This window comes from Mustela lutreola, chromosome 3 (genome assembly GCF_030435805.1).
Source record: "Mustela lutreola isolate mMusLut2 chromosome 3, mMusLut2.pri, whole genome shotgun sequence".
NCBI lineage: Eukaryota > Metazoa > Chordata > Mammalia > Carnivora > Mustelidae > Mustela > Mustela lutreola.
The window spans coordinates 96,230,830-96,251,256 of NC_081292.1; the positions used below are offsets into that span (position 1 = coordinate 96,230,830).

The following is a 20,427-nucleotide window of genomic DNA, read 5'->3' on the forward strand; positions in this document are numbered from 1 at the left end:
GCTGAAGGCAGAGGCTTTAACCCACTGAGCCACCCAGGCGCCCCTGATTCATTTTATAATGGACTTTAATGCAGAGCCCTGTAAATAAATAAGTTGCCCATTTATATAATATATATATATATATTGCTCGCTCTCTCTCTCTATATATATATATATTGCTCTATAAGAATGTCTTTTCATATAAATTTTAAGAAATACATATACTACTTTCAGATACAGACATATTTTAGGGGGTTATATATTTTGGGGTTTTTTTGTTGTTGTTTTTTTTTTACCAAATTTGGGAAATTTTAGCCGAATTTTTTCAGGTACTTTTTTCTGTTTTATTCTCTTTCTCTCTCTCTCTCTCTCTTTTCTTTTGAATTCCAATTAAACATATGTAAGACTCTTTGATATCATCCCTCAGGTCCCTAGGGGTCTTTCCCTTTTTCTTTTCTTTCCTCTTTGTTCTTTAGATTGAATAATTTCTATTGATCTATCTTCAGATTAACTGATATTTCTATTATCTACCCTCATCTGCTGTTATACCCAGGTAAAAAAAACTTTTTAAATTTCAGATGTTATATATTTTTTAAGTTCTAGAGTTTGCACTTGGTTCTTTACATAGTTTCTGTTTCTCTGCCAAGATTTCCTGTTCATTCATTCACTATAAGCATAGTGCCCTTTGTGTCCTCAAGGAGTGACAATAGTTTTGAAACCTCTTCTGCTAAATCCAATATCTGGGTCATCTTGGGGTCAGTTTCCATTGACTGCCTTTCCTCTTGGGAATGGTCATATTTTTCTGTTTCCTCACACATCTAGTACTGGACTATTATTCCCTATCATATTACTTTTGGGTTGTATCGTAGACACTGAGGGTGATATGTTTAGAGACTCCGGAATCTGTTATGATCTTTCAAAGAGTGTTGACTTTTGTTTTGGCAGCCAATTAATTTGGCTGGATTCAAATTTTGTCTCCCGTAGTAAGTAGTAGATGGAATCCTTAGTCAGTTATTTTTGTCTTTGCTAAGATTCCTGGAGCCTGCCCTACATATGTGTAGATCAGGGGCCAGACAGAGATTTAGGAAGATTTTTATATGCAAAATTGAGAACTCTTCTTCTTTGGTTCTCTTCATTCCAGGATTTCCCTTCTCACTTTCAACTGCTGGGTTTGGGTACCCCAAACTCTGTCCTCTGGTTGTTCAAGCCAATAACGTTATAGGGTTCCTACCTCAATTTTAGCTGCCTATGTGACACCAACTCAGCAACCCTTCTAACTTAGTCCTATTGGTAGTTCTCTCATAGTTAATCCTCACTGGCCACCATACCCTCCAAGATGGCAGGCATGTATAAGCTGTGTCCAAATGTGATGCACTGTGGGTTCTTAAGATACCTCTAGAGGCACTTCCATACCATGCTGTCCTCTAGCTGCGGCTGACACTCTCAGTGAATCATTGAGACTTGCTCTCAAATCTAGCCCCTAATTGAACATACCATAACCTCTTAGTGCTTGGATCTTCTGGAATGATAGGCTGCCTGCTTGTGTGGGATCCCATCAAGATCCCTGAGCCCCAACTTCTTCTATAGCATCCTCTTATTCAAATAAGAAGGAAGCCCTTCTTATTAATAGGAAGCCCGTCCATGCTTGCTGCACCAAACATAACTCCCAGCTCCTGTCTCTTCTCTCTCCCATCAGGAGTAGCTTAGAATTCTCCAGAAAGAAGCAGATGCTAGGTTCTTGGAGGCCCCCAACTTGTGTCTCTGTGGCATACATAAGTCAAGTACTCTTAAGAACTCTGCCATTGTGCCCCATTCTAGTACCCTGGGGTAGACCAAACATAACTCCCAGCTCCTGTCTCTTCTCTCTCCCAACAGGAGTAGCTTAGAATTCTCCAGAAAGAAGCAGATGCTAGGTTCATGGAGGCCCCCAACTTGTGTCTCTGTGGCATACATAAGTCAAGTACTCTTAAGAACTCTGCCATTGTGCCCCATTCCGGTACCCTGGGGTAGACCAATGGGATTCTGGGGTTCAGCATGCCTCAGATAGGGAGCAAAATGAATCTCCTCTCTGGCAGACAGCCCCATTTCTAGTAACTGTTTTCCTGGGGTCCCCCCAGCACCTCATCATGCGGAGGGAATAGAGATAGGCCAAAGATCTCTCTACTTCTATACCTTTCAAATTTTTCATCTTCTCTTATGCAGGAGATGGCAATAGCTAGACTGGTTCTGCCATCTTTGATAAATTCCACAAGAATGTATTTCTTTAGGGTGTTGGGTATTATCATCTGTTTGTCCTTGACTCTAGGCTCTTAATCAAATTCCAAGACAAAGCAAATGCCCACTCCACATCTAGCCGCGCATTCAATAAATTTTTTTTCTTCAAGTTTTTACTTAAATTCCTTTAGTTAACATACAGTGGAATATTAATTTCAGGGGTAGAGTTTAGCAATTCATCATGTGTATACAACACCAGGTACTCATCACAAGAACTACCCTCTTTAATACCTATCACCCATCTAGCCCTTCCCCCCAAACACCTCCCCTCTACCAACATTCCATTTGTTCTCTCTAGTTAAGAGTCTGTTTTCTGGCTTGCCTTTCTTTTTCTTCTTTTCATCTGTTTTGTTTCTTAAATTCCACGTATGAGTAAAATCATATGATATTTGTCTTTGACTACTTTATTTTGCTCAGCATAGTACTCTCTGGGTCCATTCATGTTGTTACAAATGGCAATAAGCATTTATTACATACCTGCTCAGGGCCAGGCCTTAGCCTGAGAGTTGAGGATGCAGAGATGAGGGCAACAGAGCTCTGTCCTCTGGGAGCTCACTCTTTAGTGGAGAGCATGGGAGAAGACAGAGCCCCACAATAGCTGCTTGTGCTGAGATGGGGGTCTAGTGAGAACACCAAAGACTAGTCATAATGCCCTCCTAGGCAGGGGTGGGAAGGAGGAAGTTGTTCACCAGACAAAGGGAGAAGGTGAACAGGGTCACAGAATCCTGAAACAGCCTGTGGGTCTGGAATTCCAAGTGATTTGTCACTGCTGGGGTATGGAGTTTGAATTCAATTCTAGGAGTAGTCAAGGAAAAGTTTTAAGAAAGAGAAGACCATGATCATATCTGAATTCCAGAAAGGTCTCCCTGGCAATGACATGGAGGGATAGAGCCTGGTAGTGGGAGGCCAGGAGAGGACTGCTGCAGAGGTCCCAAGAAAGCCCAGGGAGTAGGAGTGGAGAAACAGGGACAGAGAAAATATCCAGGAGGGGCGCCTGGGTGGCTCAGTGGGTTAAGCCGCTGCCTTGGGCTCAGGTCGTGATCTCAGGGTCCTGGGATCGAGTCCCACGTCGGGCTCTCTGCTTGGCAGGGAGCCTGCTTCCCTCTCTCTCTCTCTCTCTGCCTGCCTCTCCATCTACTTGTGATTTCTCTCTGTCAAGTAAATAAATAAAATCTTTAAAAAAAAAAAAATATCCAGGAGACAGATGGTAGGTGGCTGGCTGATGGGAGGAGTCACAAGGCCTTCTAGACTTCCAATTTGAGTGAAGTGTTTTGCTGGTGGTACCTGTAGTGACTGTAGAAAGAGGAGATGGCTAGAGCTGACTATATTGGCCCATGAGAACAGATGGTAAACGTCTTTTCTCAACTCTGTAGTGGCTTGAAATTGGCATTGGTGGGAATATTTACACCATAGAAATTGGCAAGTGCAATAAATCAGAGCTTTTTCCCTAGGAGAGTTTGTTGTTAAACATTTACCATCATCACATCACTGAGTAATTAGGAAAAAGATGGCCGGTTGAAGGGGCTAACAGGACATTTGTATGAGATGATAGAGCTTGGCTCAGCAGGAAGGAACCAGGAAAGCCCCCTCTGCAAGAGAAGGTAGAAAGGCTCATGAGCCAGTGCGAATGGGAACTGGTCAGGAGGGGAGGCACTTCTCTCTGTAGTTGGAGGGATAGCTGCATTGGGGGTGGAGGAGGGACTGGGTCTCAGGGTGAAGGAGAAGGTTGGAAATGACAGGGAAGTTGGGGAAAGGAGCAGATTTGGCTGGGCGGGGCCACTGGGGGCAGAGCATGACTGGAGACCCCTGGGCACTCCATGTAGACACCCCCCCCCCAGGGCCAGGGTGTTGTGAGCAGGGTGGGTGAAGGAGGGAGCAAAGGCCTGAGGGGTGAGGTAAAAAATGAGGTCCAATGAGAGTGGGTGCATAGAGCCCAGGAAAAACACTGGAGGTGGCACAGTCCTAGGGAGATGACAGGGTCCAGGGTGGGCCGGGGATGTTTCAGTGGAGCCCAGCAAAGGCAGTTGGAGTTGAGGAGACTGGAGGTCGCCATGTGTCCATGACCCCACCCAGGGGCAATGAAGGAGCTGTGTGCCTAGGCACCTCTGTCTCCTTACTGGGAGCCAGTCCCCAGCCTGGCCTCCCAGGGGTGTGTGTCTTTCAGGGACGAGATTTACTGCCAGATCTGCAAGCAGCTGTCGGAGAACTCCAAAACAAGCAGCTTGGCCCGGGGCTGGATCCTGCTCAGCCTTTGCCTGGGCTGCTTCCCACCCTCCGAGAGGTTCTTGAAGGTGGGGAGGAACCAGGGCAGGGGCTGAAGGGGTTGGGTTACAGCATGCATAGCTTGGCCCGGGGCTCTGGAGCAGGTCCAGAAATCCCAGCCCTTTTTCTGCAGGCCAGGGTGGCAACTGTGCCTTCTAAGCCTCAGTTTTCCTGTCTTTAAAAGAAGACTCTGGACCTGGTTTCTTCCGACCCCCATTCAGGTCTGGGCTCAGGCCCCAAGACAGCTCTTCTGAGGAGACAGTGAGGTGGCTGGTGAAATATGCTTTGAAAAGACAGAAATGTCCCAGGGGTGGGCACCTACTGGGGACTACCTGCCATGTCTCTCTCGAGTCCTCAGAACTAAAACTGGAGGTGGGGTGTTGACAGGTGCTCCCAAGTAGCCTCAGGCCTCCCTCCTTGAATAGAGCTTTGGTTCTGATTGTAGGAGTAATATGTGGGAAATGCAGCCAGTTTATAAAGAAAACAAAAGTCATCCCCACACCCAGAGGGACCTTATATTGTTCCAGGCCCTTCGTGGTGTTACAGGGTCGCACTTGTGATCAGACAAGAAACAATCTCACTTCCTCTTGTGTCCCTTCAGGGACCGCAGGAGGGATTGCGGGAGGTGTGGTCATGGGGCCATCTCCCCTGGGCCCCAGAGGCCACTTCTGACACCAGCAAACTCTTCTAGGCTGCATCTCCTCACAAAGTCTCTCTGTGAGACAACAAGATTTTCAACAGATTTTGTCAAACATGTTTTAAATATTGACTCTCCTGCATGTTTCACTTACCTCTGTAAGTGTCTTCTTGAGGTATAAACTTTTCCCAAATGCCATCTATATATAATTATCCCAGGGAATATTTAACTTGCTGATAGACATTTAGGGCCCATCTTCCAGTTGTTCACCACCTTAAACACCATATGTAAAGACAGGTCTGAATTACTGGGTCAAAAGTGTGCACATTTTTCAACTATGCACTATTTAAAACATAGTGACAAATTGGTCCTCAGAAATGCTGATGAGTGCCCATCTCAATAGACTTTTGCCATCAGTGAATATTATTATTTTATTTTTATTTTTTCCAGATTTAAAGTGTACACTGTAGTGGTTTTCTATAGGTATATATTGCCAAATTATTACCACAATAAAGTCAGTTAACACATTCATCACCTTGCTTAATTACCATGGGTATTATGATTTTTTAGAATTGGGGCAGGAAGTGGAAAGTGGCCTCCATTCTAAGTGTCTTCCGCCCCTCCTCTCCCCTCCTTCGCCCACCAGTATCTGATGAACTTCATTGGTCAAGGGCCAGCTGGCTACGGCCCCTTCTGTGCAGAGCGCCTGAGACGCACCTATGCCAATGGGGTGCGCATGGAGCCCCCCACCTGGCTGGAGCTTCAGGTAGGGGCCAGTAGGGTTGGGAGACAAATGGTGTGGGATGCTGCCAGCCCCCATGGCTCCTCCAGCACCTGCCAGCAGGAAGCGTGTGCTCTGGGCCCCTCCACCTCTCTTGGGGCCTTCTGTGCCTGTGATCCATATGGGTCACCCTGTGCATGGCCCAGGCTTCAGAAGTGCCCTCCCCACATCTTTAAGGGCCTACTGGCTAAAGGGAACAATAAATCTTAGCCTTATGGTGTGAATGACTGCTAACTGGGTAAAGTGTTAACCCCCCCAAGGACATTTGCTTCTTATTAAGAAGGCAGTGACCATTCCAAAGTGAACATCCTTGGTGTCATTGCTGTTTGTGTCATCTGTGTTCTCGGGAAGGGTCATTCAGACACAGGCAGGGTTGAGGGGACCCACAGCTCCTGGAAGTCACTCACTTCCTGTGCCCCATGGTGCCCTATGCTGGGGCTCACCTCCTGCTGCACCCCTTCCCATTCTCGCCCTGTCACCCACGTCCAGGCCCCCCTTCTCCCTTTTCTACCTGCTCTGCACCTGGGCCCTGGAGTTGCACGTGAACTTTGCACAGCTGTGTGGGTGTGCTCAGAGAGGAACAGTAGCTTCCATGGACCCAGCTTGTCTCTGGGTTCAGGACTTGGAGATTTCCAAGAGCTCTTCTGACCTCCTGTGATTCTGACACACTTAGCATCACCACAGCTCAGGCCTGCAGTCCACAGACCACAGAGGCCGACTCGGAGAGGCACAAAACTACCAAACACACACCGCAGGCAATATTGCCCTCACCCCTACTGGGTCCATCAGCTTGGTGGTGGATGATGGGTAGGCCTCCAGGACAGAGGGCCTGAGTCTTCATCTGTCCCCAGGCTGTCAAGTCCAAGAAGCACATCCCGATCCATGTCATCTTGGTGACTGGAGAAAGCCTGACTGTCATGGTTGACTCTGCATCGACATCTTGGGAAGTCTGCCTGCACATTGCCCACAAGCAGGGCCTCAGTGACTACCTGGGCTTTTCTCTGCAGGTGGCCGTGTATGACAAGGTACCGTCAGGTGGCCTGTCCATCTCCCACCTCCCTCATACTCCCAGGCCAACTCGAGCCCTCCTACCAACCTGGCCACTACTGCCCCTGTCAGACACCATACCACACACACACACACACACACACACACAGAGGTAACCTGTCCTCCTGCCCGAACCGTCACATACTCAGCCCAGTGGCTGCACCTTGGCTCCAGTGTCACACACAACTTGAAGGTCCCTTGCCACACCTAAGCTGCCCACACGTAGACCAGGCACTCACACATCTCACTAAAAGCCCCCTTGTTCCAGGGAGCTGCAGACTCCTGTGCCAAGATCAGAGGGTCACGCTAGCACAGCCCCCACCCAGACGCTCTTACCCCCATGTCCACAGCCTCCGAGCCAGACACGCTCATGCTGGCCAACCCATCCAAGTGTCACAATCCCCACATGCCGGCCTCGGACATCAACCTGCCTCTTTGGGGAGGGGTCTGCAGGGAAGCATGTTTAGAGTGATAGGAAGGCCATGCCATCATGTGGGGAAAGCCGTCAGGCTCACAGAGGACCAGCTGAGCACACCATTCCACCCACGCATTCTGAGGGTGGGTGTCCCTGTGGAGCCCAGCACACAGCAGTCACTAACCCCTGCTGCCCCTGACTCTGGCCTCAGTTCTGGTCCCTGGGCAGTGGGCGCGACCACGTGATGGATGCAGTCGCCCAGTGTGAGCAGCTGGCCCGGGCGAGGGGCGAGAATGAGCGCCAGGCACCCTGGCGCATCTACTTCCGGAAGGAGTTCTTCACGCCCTGGCATGACTCCCAGGAGGACTCCGTCAGTACCCAGCTCATCTACCGCCAAGTGCTGCACGGGGTCTGGTCTGGCGAGTATAGCTTTGAGAAGGTGAGGGGACCCCATTGCCCCCAGGGCCCCAAGATGACCCATCAGACAACCTGGGGGAGCACCGTGTTTCAGGGCAGGTCGGGGCTGTGGCCATCAGGGAGTACCCCATGGAACGGGGTGTGAGGAATGTAGAGAAGGTAGAGGTAGGAGGCAAAGGCCAGGAACATGTTCTCAGAGTGCGGGTCCCCGGCGCCCTCTGCTGGATATGAAGCTGTCCCCTCCCAGTCTGGCCCCCATTTCCTCCTCCCTTGGACTACAGGTTTGCTCAGGCCTCTGGGGTCTGACACTCCAGCAGCAGGCAGGGGAAACCTCCCTGAAGCCCCAGGCCCAACTGGCTTCACCATGGCAGCTGTTCTTGGGGTAGTAGTAAGGTGGCTTTAGAGGCCTAGTGCTCACTTTCCAGTCCTACCTGTGTCTCTTCCTGGCAGTGAGACCTGGGAACATTATGTCACCCCTGAGGCTCAGACCCCTGGAAAGCACAGAGAGGAGCCAGAGCTCTGTGGAAGTTTGCAAGCATCCAGGGAGAGCGTCGTGCTCCTGGTCCTCGGAGCAGCACTGCACCTGTGTTTGTAGAACTTCCCAGGCCTGAGTCAGGACACGGCTCTCAGGCTTGGAGCAAGCCGCAGCAAGCCTGGAGGCCTGCCTGAAATGGGGCAGTGGGCAAGGGGAGGCAGGAGACGGGCCCCAGAGAGGCAGGCAGCTAGGTAACTCTGCAGGCTTTGGTCTTCCAGAGAGAAGAGGGTTGCCCAGCACCCACGGGGCCCCTGGAGCAGGGAGCCCTGCCCCATGCTGGGCCAGGCTGGTGCCTTACACAGGATCCTGCCCAAATGAATCCTTGCAGAAGCTGCACAGGGGTGGCCACTGTCACCCTTGACAAGTGACTGCTAGGGAAGACAGGGTAAAGGCCTTTATTTAAAGGCCTTACCCTACTCAGACAGCAATGTTAGTAGGGTTCCACCCAGGCCTCAGAGCTGCCTCCTCCACACTCACTGTCTCCCTGAGAGTTGGGAGAGTGGCATGGGGGATCACCTCTTGACCTTGGGCAGAAGACCTGCAGGGCTCAAGCCAAGGCTGCTGGGAAGTTCCAGCCTGCCAGCAGGACAGCAGCTGAGGGGGCCCATTGGGCACGCTGTGGTTCCAGGGTGTTGGGGAAGGGGCATACCCAGCCTAACAGAGGTGACAGGACAGGTGGCTGCCGCTCACATTCCTGGTTCTTGTCTGAGGGCTGGTCATCTCTACTGTGCTAGGATGTGGCAGGGACATCGTTCAGGAGGTGGGCCCCCCCTCACCCCCATGTTTGTTTCTGGGTTATGCAGGAGGAAGAGCTGGTACAGCTGCTGGCCCAGCACTGCTACGTGCAGCTCGGCGCCTCGGTGGGGAGCGAGGCTGTCCAGGAACTGCTGCCCAGCTGCATCCCCTCCAAGCTGTACAGGACCAAGCCACCAGAGCAGTGGGCTAGCCTCGTCACTGCTGCCCACACCAAGGTCAGCCTTCACAGAGCCTGGGCACTTGGGCTCTGCAGCCTCCTTTGGGGCAGGGGGTCTCCCACTGGGGAATGGGAGATTTTGACTTGCCAGTAAGCGTAGATCTATCTCTTGAGATTTAAACAATCTCGTTCAGTCCAGCTCCCTATCACAGGCCCATTCTACTATGCCTCCTCCCTTCCAGTTGACATCTCAGGCGAGTTAGGGCACATCATCCCCGTGCTCATCTCTACCTCATGTCTGGGCTTCAACCTTTTGGCAGGAGTGGGCATCCACAGCTGCCAACCGCACACCACGCCTGTGCCCTCAGCACAGGCTCTGCACAGCAGGGATGGCTGCCCATCCTCTGCTCCTGCTTGGTCAGCCAGTACCATGTGAACATGGTCCTCCCAGGGGCTCCTGCCTCCATCTCCCCACCAGCACACACCCATGTCCTCAAGAACACCCAGACTAGTGGGGGTTTCCACTGCTCCCTGAACGTCACCCCACAAGGGGATTGCAAAGATGCACCATCTGAGTCACAGTCCCCCTGCCTCCCTTCCCCTGCCACAGGGGCAGCCATCCCCAGACCTGCTGCCCATCAGAGCCTCCTTTCTCCCAGGGCGCTGAGCTCAGGGGCATGGCCTGACGTTCCAGGCATAGCTCACTGTTCACTGCTGCTACTGCTGCAGGAGAGCCGTGCATGGGGGTTTCCCTTTGGTTAATACTTGCGCCCACCTCAGTTATCCCCGTGGCACCATGGACTGAGAAAGGGCAGGACAGGGAGCAGGGAAGAAGCAGCACTCTGCCTACTTGTTAGGGGCTGACAATCCAGTGGCAGGGAGATGAACCCCAGGTGAGTGATTCAGGCAGCAGGGGCCACCCAAATTCAGAGAAAGGTGGTGAGGACGGCCAACCAACACAGTCTCCATTCTGCCTCACAAGAAGGGGGTGCCCCAAAGGGGCCATGGACAAGGGTTCTGTGCACTTGTGGTTTGGAAAATGCAGCTTTCCATGTCCTGCTCTTAGGGAGTCACAGTGCCTAACTGCTAGTGAAAGGTTCTGACAAGTCCTACAGTAGAGAAGCCTGATTGTCTTACCCAACATTTCCCAGATATAGTGACTAACAAAGCTTTGTTCCATAAGATGCTCATTGGCATCTCTTGGAAACAGTTCTTGGTGATTGGAATTTGGGAAAAGAAACCCCACTTGGTCATTTTGGGTGTTTCTCTCTCCCAGGAGAGAGACCATGGGATTTTAGGGCTCATAGGAGGGAGGAACCAGAGGCACACATGAACCCAAATGAGCATGGGTAAGAGGAGGCTTTGTAATTTGGGAAGGGAGAGTTGGGGTGAGGGTAAAAGAACAAGGAAATGTTACTCAACCACTTTTTTCCAACGTGAACATAGTTACACAGATTTTTTTTTATTAAATCACTTAAAACATGTACATTACCAAATGCATCAGAACATATAAACAGAGAAAAGTGAAATCACCAATAATCTCCTATCAATGAGATCACTGTTCTTAACATTGTGATATAGAAGACCAAACTCATGCTTACACAACTGAGATATGACTGGATAGAGATAAATCATACACCTTCTAAAAAATAAACACAGGATTGTATCATATTGCAACTTCCAGCCTGTTTCTTCACTTAATCACATAGCATGGGGCCGTATTTCCATGTCACTAAATATAAATCTTTGTGTTCATTTTTTCCCTTTTTTTTCTCTTTCTTTTCTTCCTCTTTTCTTCTTCTTTTTTTTATGTTCATTTTTAATGGCTGCATAGTACTGCAGTAATGAATTATAATTTACTGCTTCTTATCGATGAACAGTAAGGCCATTCTCCATTTTTCACTATTAAGACAACAGGTGAACCCCTTAGTAGATGCCAACTTTTATATGCTCCGCAGTATATCTCCAGGATAGAGTCCTAGAGAGGAGATTTTAGAGTGTGGGAACTTTCCACAGTTCCTGGTACGTGATACCCATTGCCAGATCACCCCTCAGAGAGGAGGCATCACTTTACGTTGCAGGATCCTGGCTATGAGTGTTTCCCAACCACTTTTTAAACTGGCAACAAGAGAAATAACATTTTATTCAACAAACAGTAAAAAGAAAGTTCAGTTGGACACTATAGCCAGCTATGGGCCCAGAGCAGTGGAGACGGGGAGGAGGTGGGGAGGTGGAGAAGAAGCCAAGAAAGAGGGAGGAAGGAAAGTCGACTGGGGGCAGGTTGAGATGAAGGTCCCTGAGAGTGGCCCGCAGATAGGCAGAAGAACTCCAGAGAAGACAGACCAAGGTACCAAGGACACAAACGCACAGCATGATAGGCATCCTATCAGAGCAAGACACAGGCCCATAAGGCACACAAGTGTTGGCAGGAGCAGCCCCAAGCCCACATGGATAAGCCCACCTCATACCTTTCCATAGCTTTCCATGAGGCAGTGAGTCGCAGCCTGATCTACAGCCCTTTGGCCCCCTGATGCTAAAGAGGGGGCCAGGCTTCCTCCCCTCTCAAAACCATCCATGGATGGTCCCCTGCTAGGGTGGGTAAAAAAGGCCTGCCCAGCCCCCCAGAGCTTACCCCCCTAGCCCTCACTGGCATGGACCTCTCTTCAGGTAGAAGCCACAGAATGATCCAGCAAATGAGCACCGTGGGCATTGGGCTGTTAGCTCGCTAAGGGGAAGCCGGGGTTTAGTGAGAGATGAGTGATGGAAGTGACCCGTTGTGCCTCCCCTACAGGCACGTTACACCCAGAAGCAGGCAAAGCCGCTGGCCGTGCAGGAGCAGGTGGTGGATGCTGCCCGCCTGCAGTGGCCGCTGCTCTTCTCTCAGCTCTTTGAGGTCACCACACTCTCCGGTAATCTGATGGAGGTGAGGGGGTGTAGGCAGGGTTCCCTGTGGGGCCAACCTAAGCTTCACACCTCTGTCTCCCCCGGCCAGGCCCCCGACTGCCCAAGACTCAGCTGATCTTGGCTGTTAACTGGAAGGGGATATACTTCCTGGACCAGAAGGAGAAGATGCTCCTAGAACTCTCTTTCCCAGAGGTCATGAGTCTGATTACCAACAGGTGGGTGTCCCAAGGGAAGATGTCCCAAAAGGAATCTCACTTTGCACTCAACCTTAGTCCTTGGGAGCTCTGGGAGGAACAGGGAGAGAGGGAGGCATATTGTGCCTGGCCCTTGGTGGGGTGCAGGGATGAGGATGAACAGGTACGGTGTGACGGCTGCTGAACTTGGCACCCTACCCTCTCTGGCCAACAGGTTGGCCCTTCCCCATTAAGTACTACATCTACGCTTGAGGCATCCTTCTCTCGGGTTTCACTTTGAAACCCAAATTGACCTGGAAGGGGCCACGAAAGCTTACAACCTTTTGGGTGTGCATTCAGGTACAGGCCCCTTCCCTTCTCGTGGGTGAGAAGTGGTCATGTGGAAAGTGTGAACCATCTGAGAGAGGATGTAAGGGATGGAGGCTGGGTGTGTGGCAGAGTGGCCTTGCAGGCCAGGCTGGGCCTCAGACACCCCCACCGCCATAGCTCTGCAGGCCTCTTGTCTTCGGAGAGTGCCTCCCAGCCCTTTGGGAAGGCCCACCTGTGCCCTGCCAGAGACCCCCTTGTTTAAAGCAGACCTCAGGGTGCCATGACATGATAATCATTACCATTGCATGGGTGGGGGGATTGCACAGTGGCCACCATTTCCTCAGGCTGACCATGCTGGGCAGTTGTCCTCACGGCATGGGGGGGGAATTAACTAAGACAGGAGGTAGCTCACCCAAGCTTGCCAAGACTGGTGCCTCTTCTCAACTCCAACATTCTTTGCCATGTCCCTGTGGTGGCCCTGCACACCAACCACCTCATGACCCACCCAGAGCTGAGCCCACACCCTGGGGCTCGGCACCACCCACTGCCTTTGAATCCCAAGGAACCCTGAGCTCTGGCTGTCATTTGCCCACCATACACAGTAGTGCCTGGGAGGTGGGCTGACCTAAGCTCAGACCTTGGCCTACCAGTGCCCACAGTCAAGTTGTCCGTAACTCAGGAGGACCACCCCTTCTGAGGCTGTCAAGGGGCTGGACAGGGAGGGTGGGAGAGGGTGTTGGTCACATAGCATCTTTTGTCCCCTCAGGGAGGCCCAGGGAGGGCAGAGGCTGGTACTCTCCACGCTGCACGCAGAGGAGTACGAATTCATGTCACCCAGCAGTGTGGCCATCGCTGAGCTGGTAGCCATGTTTCTGGAGGGCTTGAAGGAGAGGTCTGTGTTCGCCATGGCCCTGCAGGACAGGAAAGCCACAGGTGCCCAGCCAGGCGGGGAGGGGCAGATTGTGTGGTCAGTGGGAGGTTGGCTGGTTCATCCCCTGTCTCAGTGGCCATGCAACAGGACTCCAGGAGGGACCTGAGCAGAGAGAGGGAAAGAGGGCCATGAAGCACCATGGGGGGCAGCTTTGGGCAAAGCCTTCCCTTCTACAAAATGAGGGGTTAAAGGAGATGGTCTCAAAGCCCCCAAGGTGAAGCTAGTTGAGGAAGCTCAGGGGCACCCCTCCCTCCCCCTGCAGAGAACAGCCAGGCCACCGGCCTGAGCTTTGAATGCCATCCCCACAGCCACCCTGTCTCCCATTTACAGACAAGGAACCGGGATCCTGAGAAGGGGAGCTGCTTGTCTAGGGTCACACATCTCAGGGGTGGGGGACCACTAGGACGGTCTAGCTGCTGGCCACACTGTCCCTGCAGGTCAGCACTCCAGCATGAGCTGAGCACTCCTGGGCATGAGGCAGTGTAGTTACTGCAGGGGCCTGGGGGTGGGCGCTCACAGGGACAGAGAGGAGAGGCTATGTGTGCGGTCTTACAGCAGGAAGAAATATTATCCCTGTTGCCCATTCCACCCCCCAAACTGCCCAAGAGGGAGGGATTATTGTCTACTCACAGAGGAGGATACCGGCTCAGGAGGCCTCACAGCACAGAGGGCAGATCCCCTGAGGCTCAGCCTGCAGCCATAGCTTCCCGACCTTGCCTGCGGGGGCTGTGTGCCTGGGAATAGGGCCACCGCTCAGCCTTGCTGTGGCCTTGGGCCCACCACTCTCGTGTCTCTTGCTTTCCTCACCTGCCGAAGGAGCCAAACCACGGTGCTAGCACAGTCTCGGGCCTCTGCCTGGCCCTTGATAAACGGTGGCCTTTCTGCCCCTGTGTGTGACTTGGAATTGCAGATGACACCACCCTCCTGCCCTTCAAGAAGGGGGACCTGCTGATCCTGACAAAGAAGCAGGGGCTGTTGGCTTCTGAGAACTGGACCTTGGGCCAGAACGACAGGACGGGCAAGACGGGGCTGGTGCCCACGGCCTGCCTCTATGCCATCCCAGTGGTCACCAAGCCCTCAGCACAGCTGCTGGTAACACACATTTGTCTGTCCTCAGCCCGGGCGCCCATGGGCACAGGAGGAAACAGCCCAGCTGCTAGCTCAGGGGCCCACGCACCACCTTGCAGAGAGCCAGGAGACATGCCCTGCCGGCCCTGTTATCCCTCTGGGGTGACCACGAAGCTTGACACAGTGTCTGTACCCAGCCTTGCCCAGTGCTTATAGATGCTCCCACCCCAACACATCCTGGGAACAAACCTGTCCTTCCTTGCTGTCAGCTTCATTTAAACCTGACCCAAGGGGGCCCAGGTCTCCACCCATCCTGGCCCCCAAAACCAGCCCCACAGAGAGGCAGGACAGACAGGCATTTTAGGATTTGCATACTGAGTGCCAGCTGTGTGCCCCGTGCAGGACAGCACTGAGCACAACAGCCACTCACCCCTCAAGGAGCATGTGGCACACTGCCAATCACAGAGTGTCACCAAGAAGAAGCACTGGTCATTCTAGGAGCCAATGATAGGCTAGGGGCATGCACTGTCCGGAAAGCATCCCTGAGGAAGCGACATTGTGCTGGGGCCTGAGGGAGGTAGGGAACAAAGCAGGCAGCGTCTCCTGAGAGGTGGCCCTGAGGGGTGCCCTGGGCAAGAGGACCTTCATGGGTCTGAGAAGCCCTCCTAAGGAAAAGGAACGGGTCAGAGACATTGAGTTGCTGGTCATGGGTCACACAGAAGGTGACACGGGAGGACCTGTGCAGCCCTCTGGTCAGCCCCTCCCATGGTCCTGGAGCAACCGGGTCAGGAAGGAGCCCGTGGGGAGAGCCGTGTGGGCAGTGGGACCCATGGGCCTGTGTCTCCACAGAGCTTGCTGGCCATGTCACCAGAGAATCGGAAGCTGGCAGCCCAGGAGGGGCGGCCCACAGAGCCACTGCCTGAGGAGCAGCCCAAGGACAAGCTACACACCCTGGAGGAGTTCTCCTACAAGTTTTTTAGGTGCCCACTCAGGCCCCCAGAAGGCCCTGCCAACCCTTCTGTGATCCCTGAGGGTTATAGGGAGGCCGTGGAGGGAGGTGCTATGTCCACGGGGAAAGGGAACCCTTTGACCCTCTCCCAGCTCCCCCTGGAGGGCAAGGTGAGTAAGCCTGGGTGTCTCCCCCGACAGTGCACACACGGTAGGCGGGCGGGGAGAGGAAGGAGAAGCATGGGCAAAGAGGGCTTGAGACGGGCCTCACAGAAGCCTCCATCCCCGGACAGGGCTCCAGAAAAGGAGACAGTCAGCAGGGCCATGTTCCCCCTGGCCCGGACCCGGGGCCACCTCTGGGCCCACTCATCTGAGCCACTGCGGCAGCCTCTGCTCAAGCGTGTCCATGCCAATGCCGAGCTCCGGGACCTCGCCTGTCAGATCTTCATCGATATCCTTCCCCAGCCAGCCTGGCCCAGCTCTGTGCAGGCCCCATGGCTGCCCTATGAAGGGCACCAGCCCCATGGAGGGCAGGGCCGAGGCAGCGTGCAACTCGCGGGGCGGGTCAAGAGCCCATGTGGGGTCAGGGCTGGTGGTGACAGGCAGCCACGCTGGCACATTGTCCTTGACAGCAGCACCTATCCTCAGGTACATGGGAGACTATCCTTCACGACAGGCCTGGACCTCTGTGGAGCTCACCGACCAGATCTTCTCGCCGGCCCTCCAGGACTCAGCCCTGCAGGATGAGGTCTACTGCCAGATCCTGAAGCAGCTGACACACAACACCAAGAGGTCTGCTGGGGATGGGGCAGGGCCAGAGGGCACCAGGCTCCCTGCCTAGGCCCCTTCAGTCTTCACCCTAGCCTCCAGGGCTTGTGCCCAGTGTTCAGCTCATGGGGGCTCCCCACCCTGCTCAGGTGCTGACAGCAGCTGTGGGAAGGCAGGGACCTTCATCTGTCCCGCCAACCTCTTGGGGGTGGTGAGAGCAGGGAGGGAAATGGACCTGCCCTGGTCCCTACCTTCTCACACCCTTTTTCCTATGTTCTGGGCACACCATGTACTCTCTCAACTCCAGTGCACTCCTCCCTGAAATGGGCACAATGGTACCCCTCCCCCATTTTATGCGTGTAAAACCTTTTTGAGGCATCAGGACACTGGGCAGCAGGCTTCCTTGTCCCCATCTCCCCAAGGTGCCTAGCTGGCCCGAGCCTCTAACGGGGCCCTTTCTGGGCTGATGGGTGCTGCCACTCCCAGATACAGTGAGGAGCGGGGCTGGCAGCTGCTGTGGCTCTGCTCTGGGCTCTTCCCACCTGGCAAGGCACTGCTGCCCCACACTCAGAAGTTCATCGACACACGGAGGAAGAAACTGTTGGCCCCTGACTGCAGCCGCCGCCTCCAGAGGATCCTGAGGTGAGCCTGCCTGTTCCCACACCCCCAGAAGTGTGGGCATGTGGGTGCTGACCCATCTCGCCCTTCCGGAGCTCATGGTCCAGCGGGGACACCTGTCAGTGGAGCCAGATTCTGCGTCCTCTCCAGAAGCTGGTGTCTGTTTAAGGAAGCAGGATCAGGCTCCCAGCAAGCTGGGCAGAGGCTGGAAAGGGAGGCTCTGAAGGTCTCAGAGAGGCCTGGATGGTCAGTAGGGGCGGCTGGCAGACTCGGTCTTAGTCGTATCTCTACCTCAATGGCTGCCTGTTCAGGGACAGAGGGAACAACAGCCTGGAGGCCACAATATGACCTTGGTGCCTCAAGCCATCATCGTCCCACCCAGCCAGGCAAGAGTGACCAAGATCTGAGGCCAGTCCCTGCCAATTCTTGTAGCCAGTCCTCCCACTGTAGGGGAATTCTCCCTTGGCTCTGCCTTGATTCTCATCCGCACCACCTGCCCTATCTGGCTCGGCCTCCTGCGGCTGTGGAAGAGTGTGGGTTGGCCGTGATCGTGGAGGGGGAGGTGGGTGCCCTCAGAGAAGGTCCTCAGAGAAGGTGAGGGAGTCCTTGACTCCCACCTAATGCCCCTGCTATGTGAGAATGAGAACCCAACTCTTGCTGGCCACCAGTGTCCCACCCAGGGGCCCCTTCCCCTTGCCACCTCCTCAGAATAGGGGGGCACCTGGGAGGTGAGTCCAGGCTAGCTCTGGGCCTGGTGCTGAGCTCCCCAGGCAGGGGCAGCCCCTGAGTACTACACCCCCCACTGGGGGTGCAGAGTTACTTGTTTGTGTCTGTCACAAGGTTTAGCTTGGAGGGGGTAGCTGGGGCCTGGGCTGGTCTGGGGGTAGCAGGGGGGGCATGCTCAGCCCTGTCCTGCTCTAGGACGGGGCCCCGGAAGCAGCCCCCACACTCAGTGGAGGTAGAGGCCATGGAGCAGAATATCTCCCGCATCTGCCACAAGATCTACTTCCCCAACGACACAAGCGAGGTGAGCCCTGCCCCGCCTGAGGGACTGGCCTCCCAGGCTCCTCACCTGCAGCCCCCCCCCCCCACAAAGCCCCTCTGCAGCATGGTTACCCATGGAGAGCCAAAACAAGCAGACTGACACTGTTTTCAGAGTTAGAGGGAGCCTCTCACCCTCTCAGTCTCCTACCTGGACCATCAGAGGTTAACTGAGTGCCCCACCCCCACCCTCAGGGGCTCAAGGTCAGCTCAGAGAGTGGCCACCCCCCCCCCCAGGTCTAGTGTGGTGAGAAGTCCTGCACCTCAGGACTTCTTACCACACTAGGCCTCGGGGGTGGCCACGAGGAAGCCACGAGGGTGGTCAATCAAGCTGAGTTCCAGGGCATGGGACCCCTACGGGCTTCTGACCCTGCCCTGGGGCGTGGGAGCAAAAGTGCTGCCACTAGGGGCACCTGTAGCCAGAGCCCTTGTTGGCTGCTGGGGATGGTAAAGGACAGGTGGGAGGGAAACATGAGGCCCCAGCCTGCAGAGAGGCCCCCAGCCAAGTGGCAGCAGCAAGTAGCAGAGGGGCGAAGGATCATGCTGCCTTGCAGTATTTCCCAGGGCAGTGTGGCTTTTGCAGTCTTGGAGACTATGGGTCCCACAGGGGAAGTTCCCACAGTCTGTCCACAGGGCTCTCAAAGCAAATTCCAAAGGCCAGACCTCCTGGGCCCCCAAAACTGTGACCTCTGACCGAACAAAGTAAGCATCTAGTTAGTTTTCTACAAGGGAAGGCTTCTCCTTCTCAGGCTACAGCACGTCTAGCCAATTTTTCTTTTTTTTTTTCCTTTTTTTTTTTTTTTTTTAAGACTTAATTACTTATTTTAGAGAGAGAGAGCTCATGTGTTAGCACACAGGAGCAGGGGTGGGGCAGAGAAACAGGGAGAGGGAGAGAGAATGTCAAGCAGACTCCCTGCTGAGCACAGAGTCCACATGGGGCTCAATCTCAGGACCCTGAGATCATGACCTGAGTGGCCATCACAAGGTGGACGCTCAGCAAGTAAGCCACTGAGGCGCCCCTTCCCCCAGTCTTAAGAAGAAGAGTACCAGTCTGTGCGTGGTAGTCCCAGGCTGAGCCTTGTCCTGAGACGTGCACACACTGCTTCTCCGCCCAGATGCTGGAGGTGGGCACCAACACCCGGGTGCGGGACGTATGCCAGAGCATCGCCACCAGGCTCCAGCTGGCCTCCTGGGAAGGCTGCAGCCTCTTCATCAAGATCGCAGACAAGGTGCACTCAGCTGGCCAGGCCGGGGTGGCGGGAAGGGTGGGTGGATATCTGATGTACGTGGCATTCTCCCCTGCGTACTGGGCCAGGTCCCTCACTACACACAGGCTGTCAGGATGAAGGGAGGTGGGCTTATGGAGCAGCAGTGTGGGAGCAAGTGAGAGCCAGCTCTGAGCAGAGCCTAGCCTCCCCAGCCATGGATGGGCTGACCAGACCCAGGCCCTTAGTGCCTCCTGGGGTGGGCTCTCCCCTGGAAGCCCTTCTACCCTTCCCCTTCCTCCCCACCCACCCCAGGTCATCAGCCAGAAGGAGGGAGACTTCTTCTTTGACTCCTTGCGGCAAGTGTCTGATTGGGTGAAGAAAAACAAGCCCCAGAAAGAAGGTAAGGGGAGCAGGGTGGGGACAAAGGAGGGATGTGGCTGGGATGGAGGGGTCTGGGGGAAAGGACAGTCTGCCTCCTGAGGCCAGGGACACAATGTTCCCCTGGCACTTCTTGCATGGCCCCTACCCATTCGTTCATTCATTCATTCATTCCCCCTTATATCCCCTGGGTCATGGGTATGGCTACAGCTGGGGCCAGGTGGGCAGGGGAAGGACATGGCGTCAGGCCTAGAACAGATGGCTGGGCTGCAAGGTGGTGAAGGCTTTATGGGGGCCTGACTCCCACAGAGAGGTCCAGGAAGATCCCTGGAGAGGGTAGCTTCTGCACTACTCTTGAGGGATAAGAAAGAGTCGGGGGTCAGGGAGGAAGAGGGGATGAGGCTTTTCAGCAGAAGAGGCGTCAGGAGCAACCACAGCAGCGATGGCAGGGGTTGTAGGGGAGCCTCGGGGTGCATGTGCTGTAGGCCATGTGCTCCCAGGAGGTGGGCGGCAATGCCCTGGCCACTAGAGGGGGTGGGAAGCACAGGTCCAGGCATCTGCTGGGCCACAGGACAGCCTTGGCACTCACTGCCCGCCCTGCCCAGGGGCCCCCGTGACACTCCCCTACCAGGTGTACTTCATGCGGAAACTGTGGCTCAGCGTGATCCCAGGAAAGGACACAAATGCAGACACTATACTTCATTACCACCAGGTACCCAGGCAGGCTCCCTCCTGGTGGGTGTTTGGGCACACCATCACTTCACCCACACCTGCCTTGAGAGATGGTAGAGGAGACAGCA

The 20,427-nt window shown here is 54.0% G+C and overlaps 1 protein-coding gene across 4 annotated transcripts in view; it reads left to right on the forward strand.

Annotated features, from left to right (window-relative positions):
- MYO7B (myosin VIIB) overlaps positions 1-20,427 on the forward strand; it is a 104,311-nt gene that overhangs the window by 81,554 nt on the left and 2,330 nt on the right. For 3 of the 4 annotated variants that reach the window (XM_059166512.1, XM_059166513.1, XM_059166515.1), the window contains 17 exons: positions 4,418-4,544; positions 5,799-5,918; positions 6,785-6,958; positions 7,607-7,834; positions 9,151-9,318; positions 12,052-12,169; positions 12,253-12,379; positions 13,434-13,600; positions 14,509-14,690; positions 15,516-15,646; positions 15,908-16,065; positions 16,253-16,406; positions 16,869-17,024; positions 17,922-18,027; positions 19,157-19,270; positions 19,562-19,649; positions 20,233-20,339. In XM_059166512.1, the coding sequence (XP_059022495.1) occupies positions 4,418-4,544; positions 5,799-5,918; positions 6,785-6,958; positions 7,607-7,834; positions 9,151-9,318; positions 12,052-12,169; positions 12,253-12,379; positions 13,434-13,600; positions 14,509-14,690; positions 15,516-15,646; positions 15,908-16,065; positions 16,253-16,406; positions 16,869-17,024; positions 17,922-18,027; positions 19,157-19,270; positions 19,562-19,649; positions 20,233-20,339 (2,425 nt within the window). Of the gene's footprint in view, positions 1-4,417; positions 4,545-5,798; positions 5,919-6,784; positions 6,959-7,606; positions 7,835-9,150; positions 9,319-12,051; positions 12,170-12,252; positions 12,380-13,433; positions 13,601-14,508; positions 14,691-15,515; positions 15,647-15,907; positions 16,066-16,252; positions 16,407-16,868; positions 17,025-17,921; positions 18,028-19,156; positions 19,271-19,561; positions 19,650-20,232; positions 20,341-20,427 lie in introns of those variants that run through there. The other variant, XM_059166514.1, reaches the window with a different exon arrangement.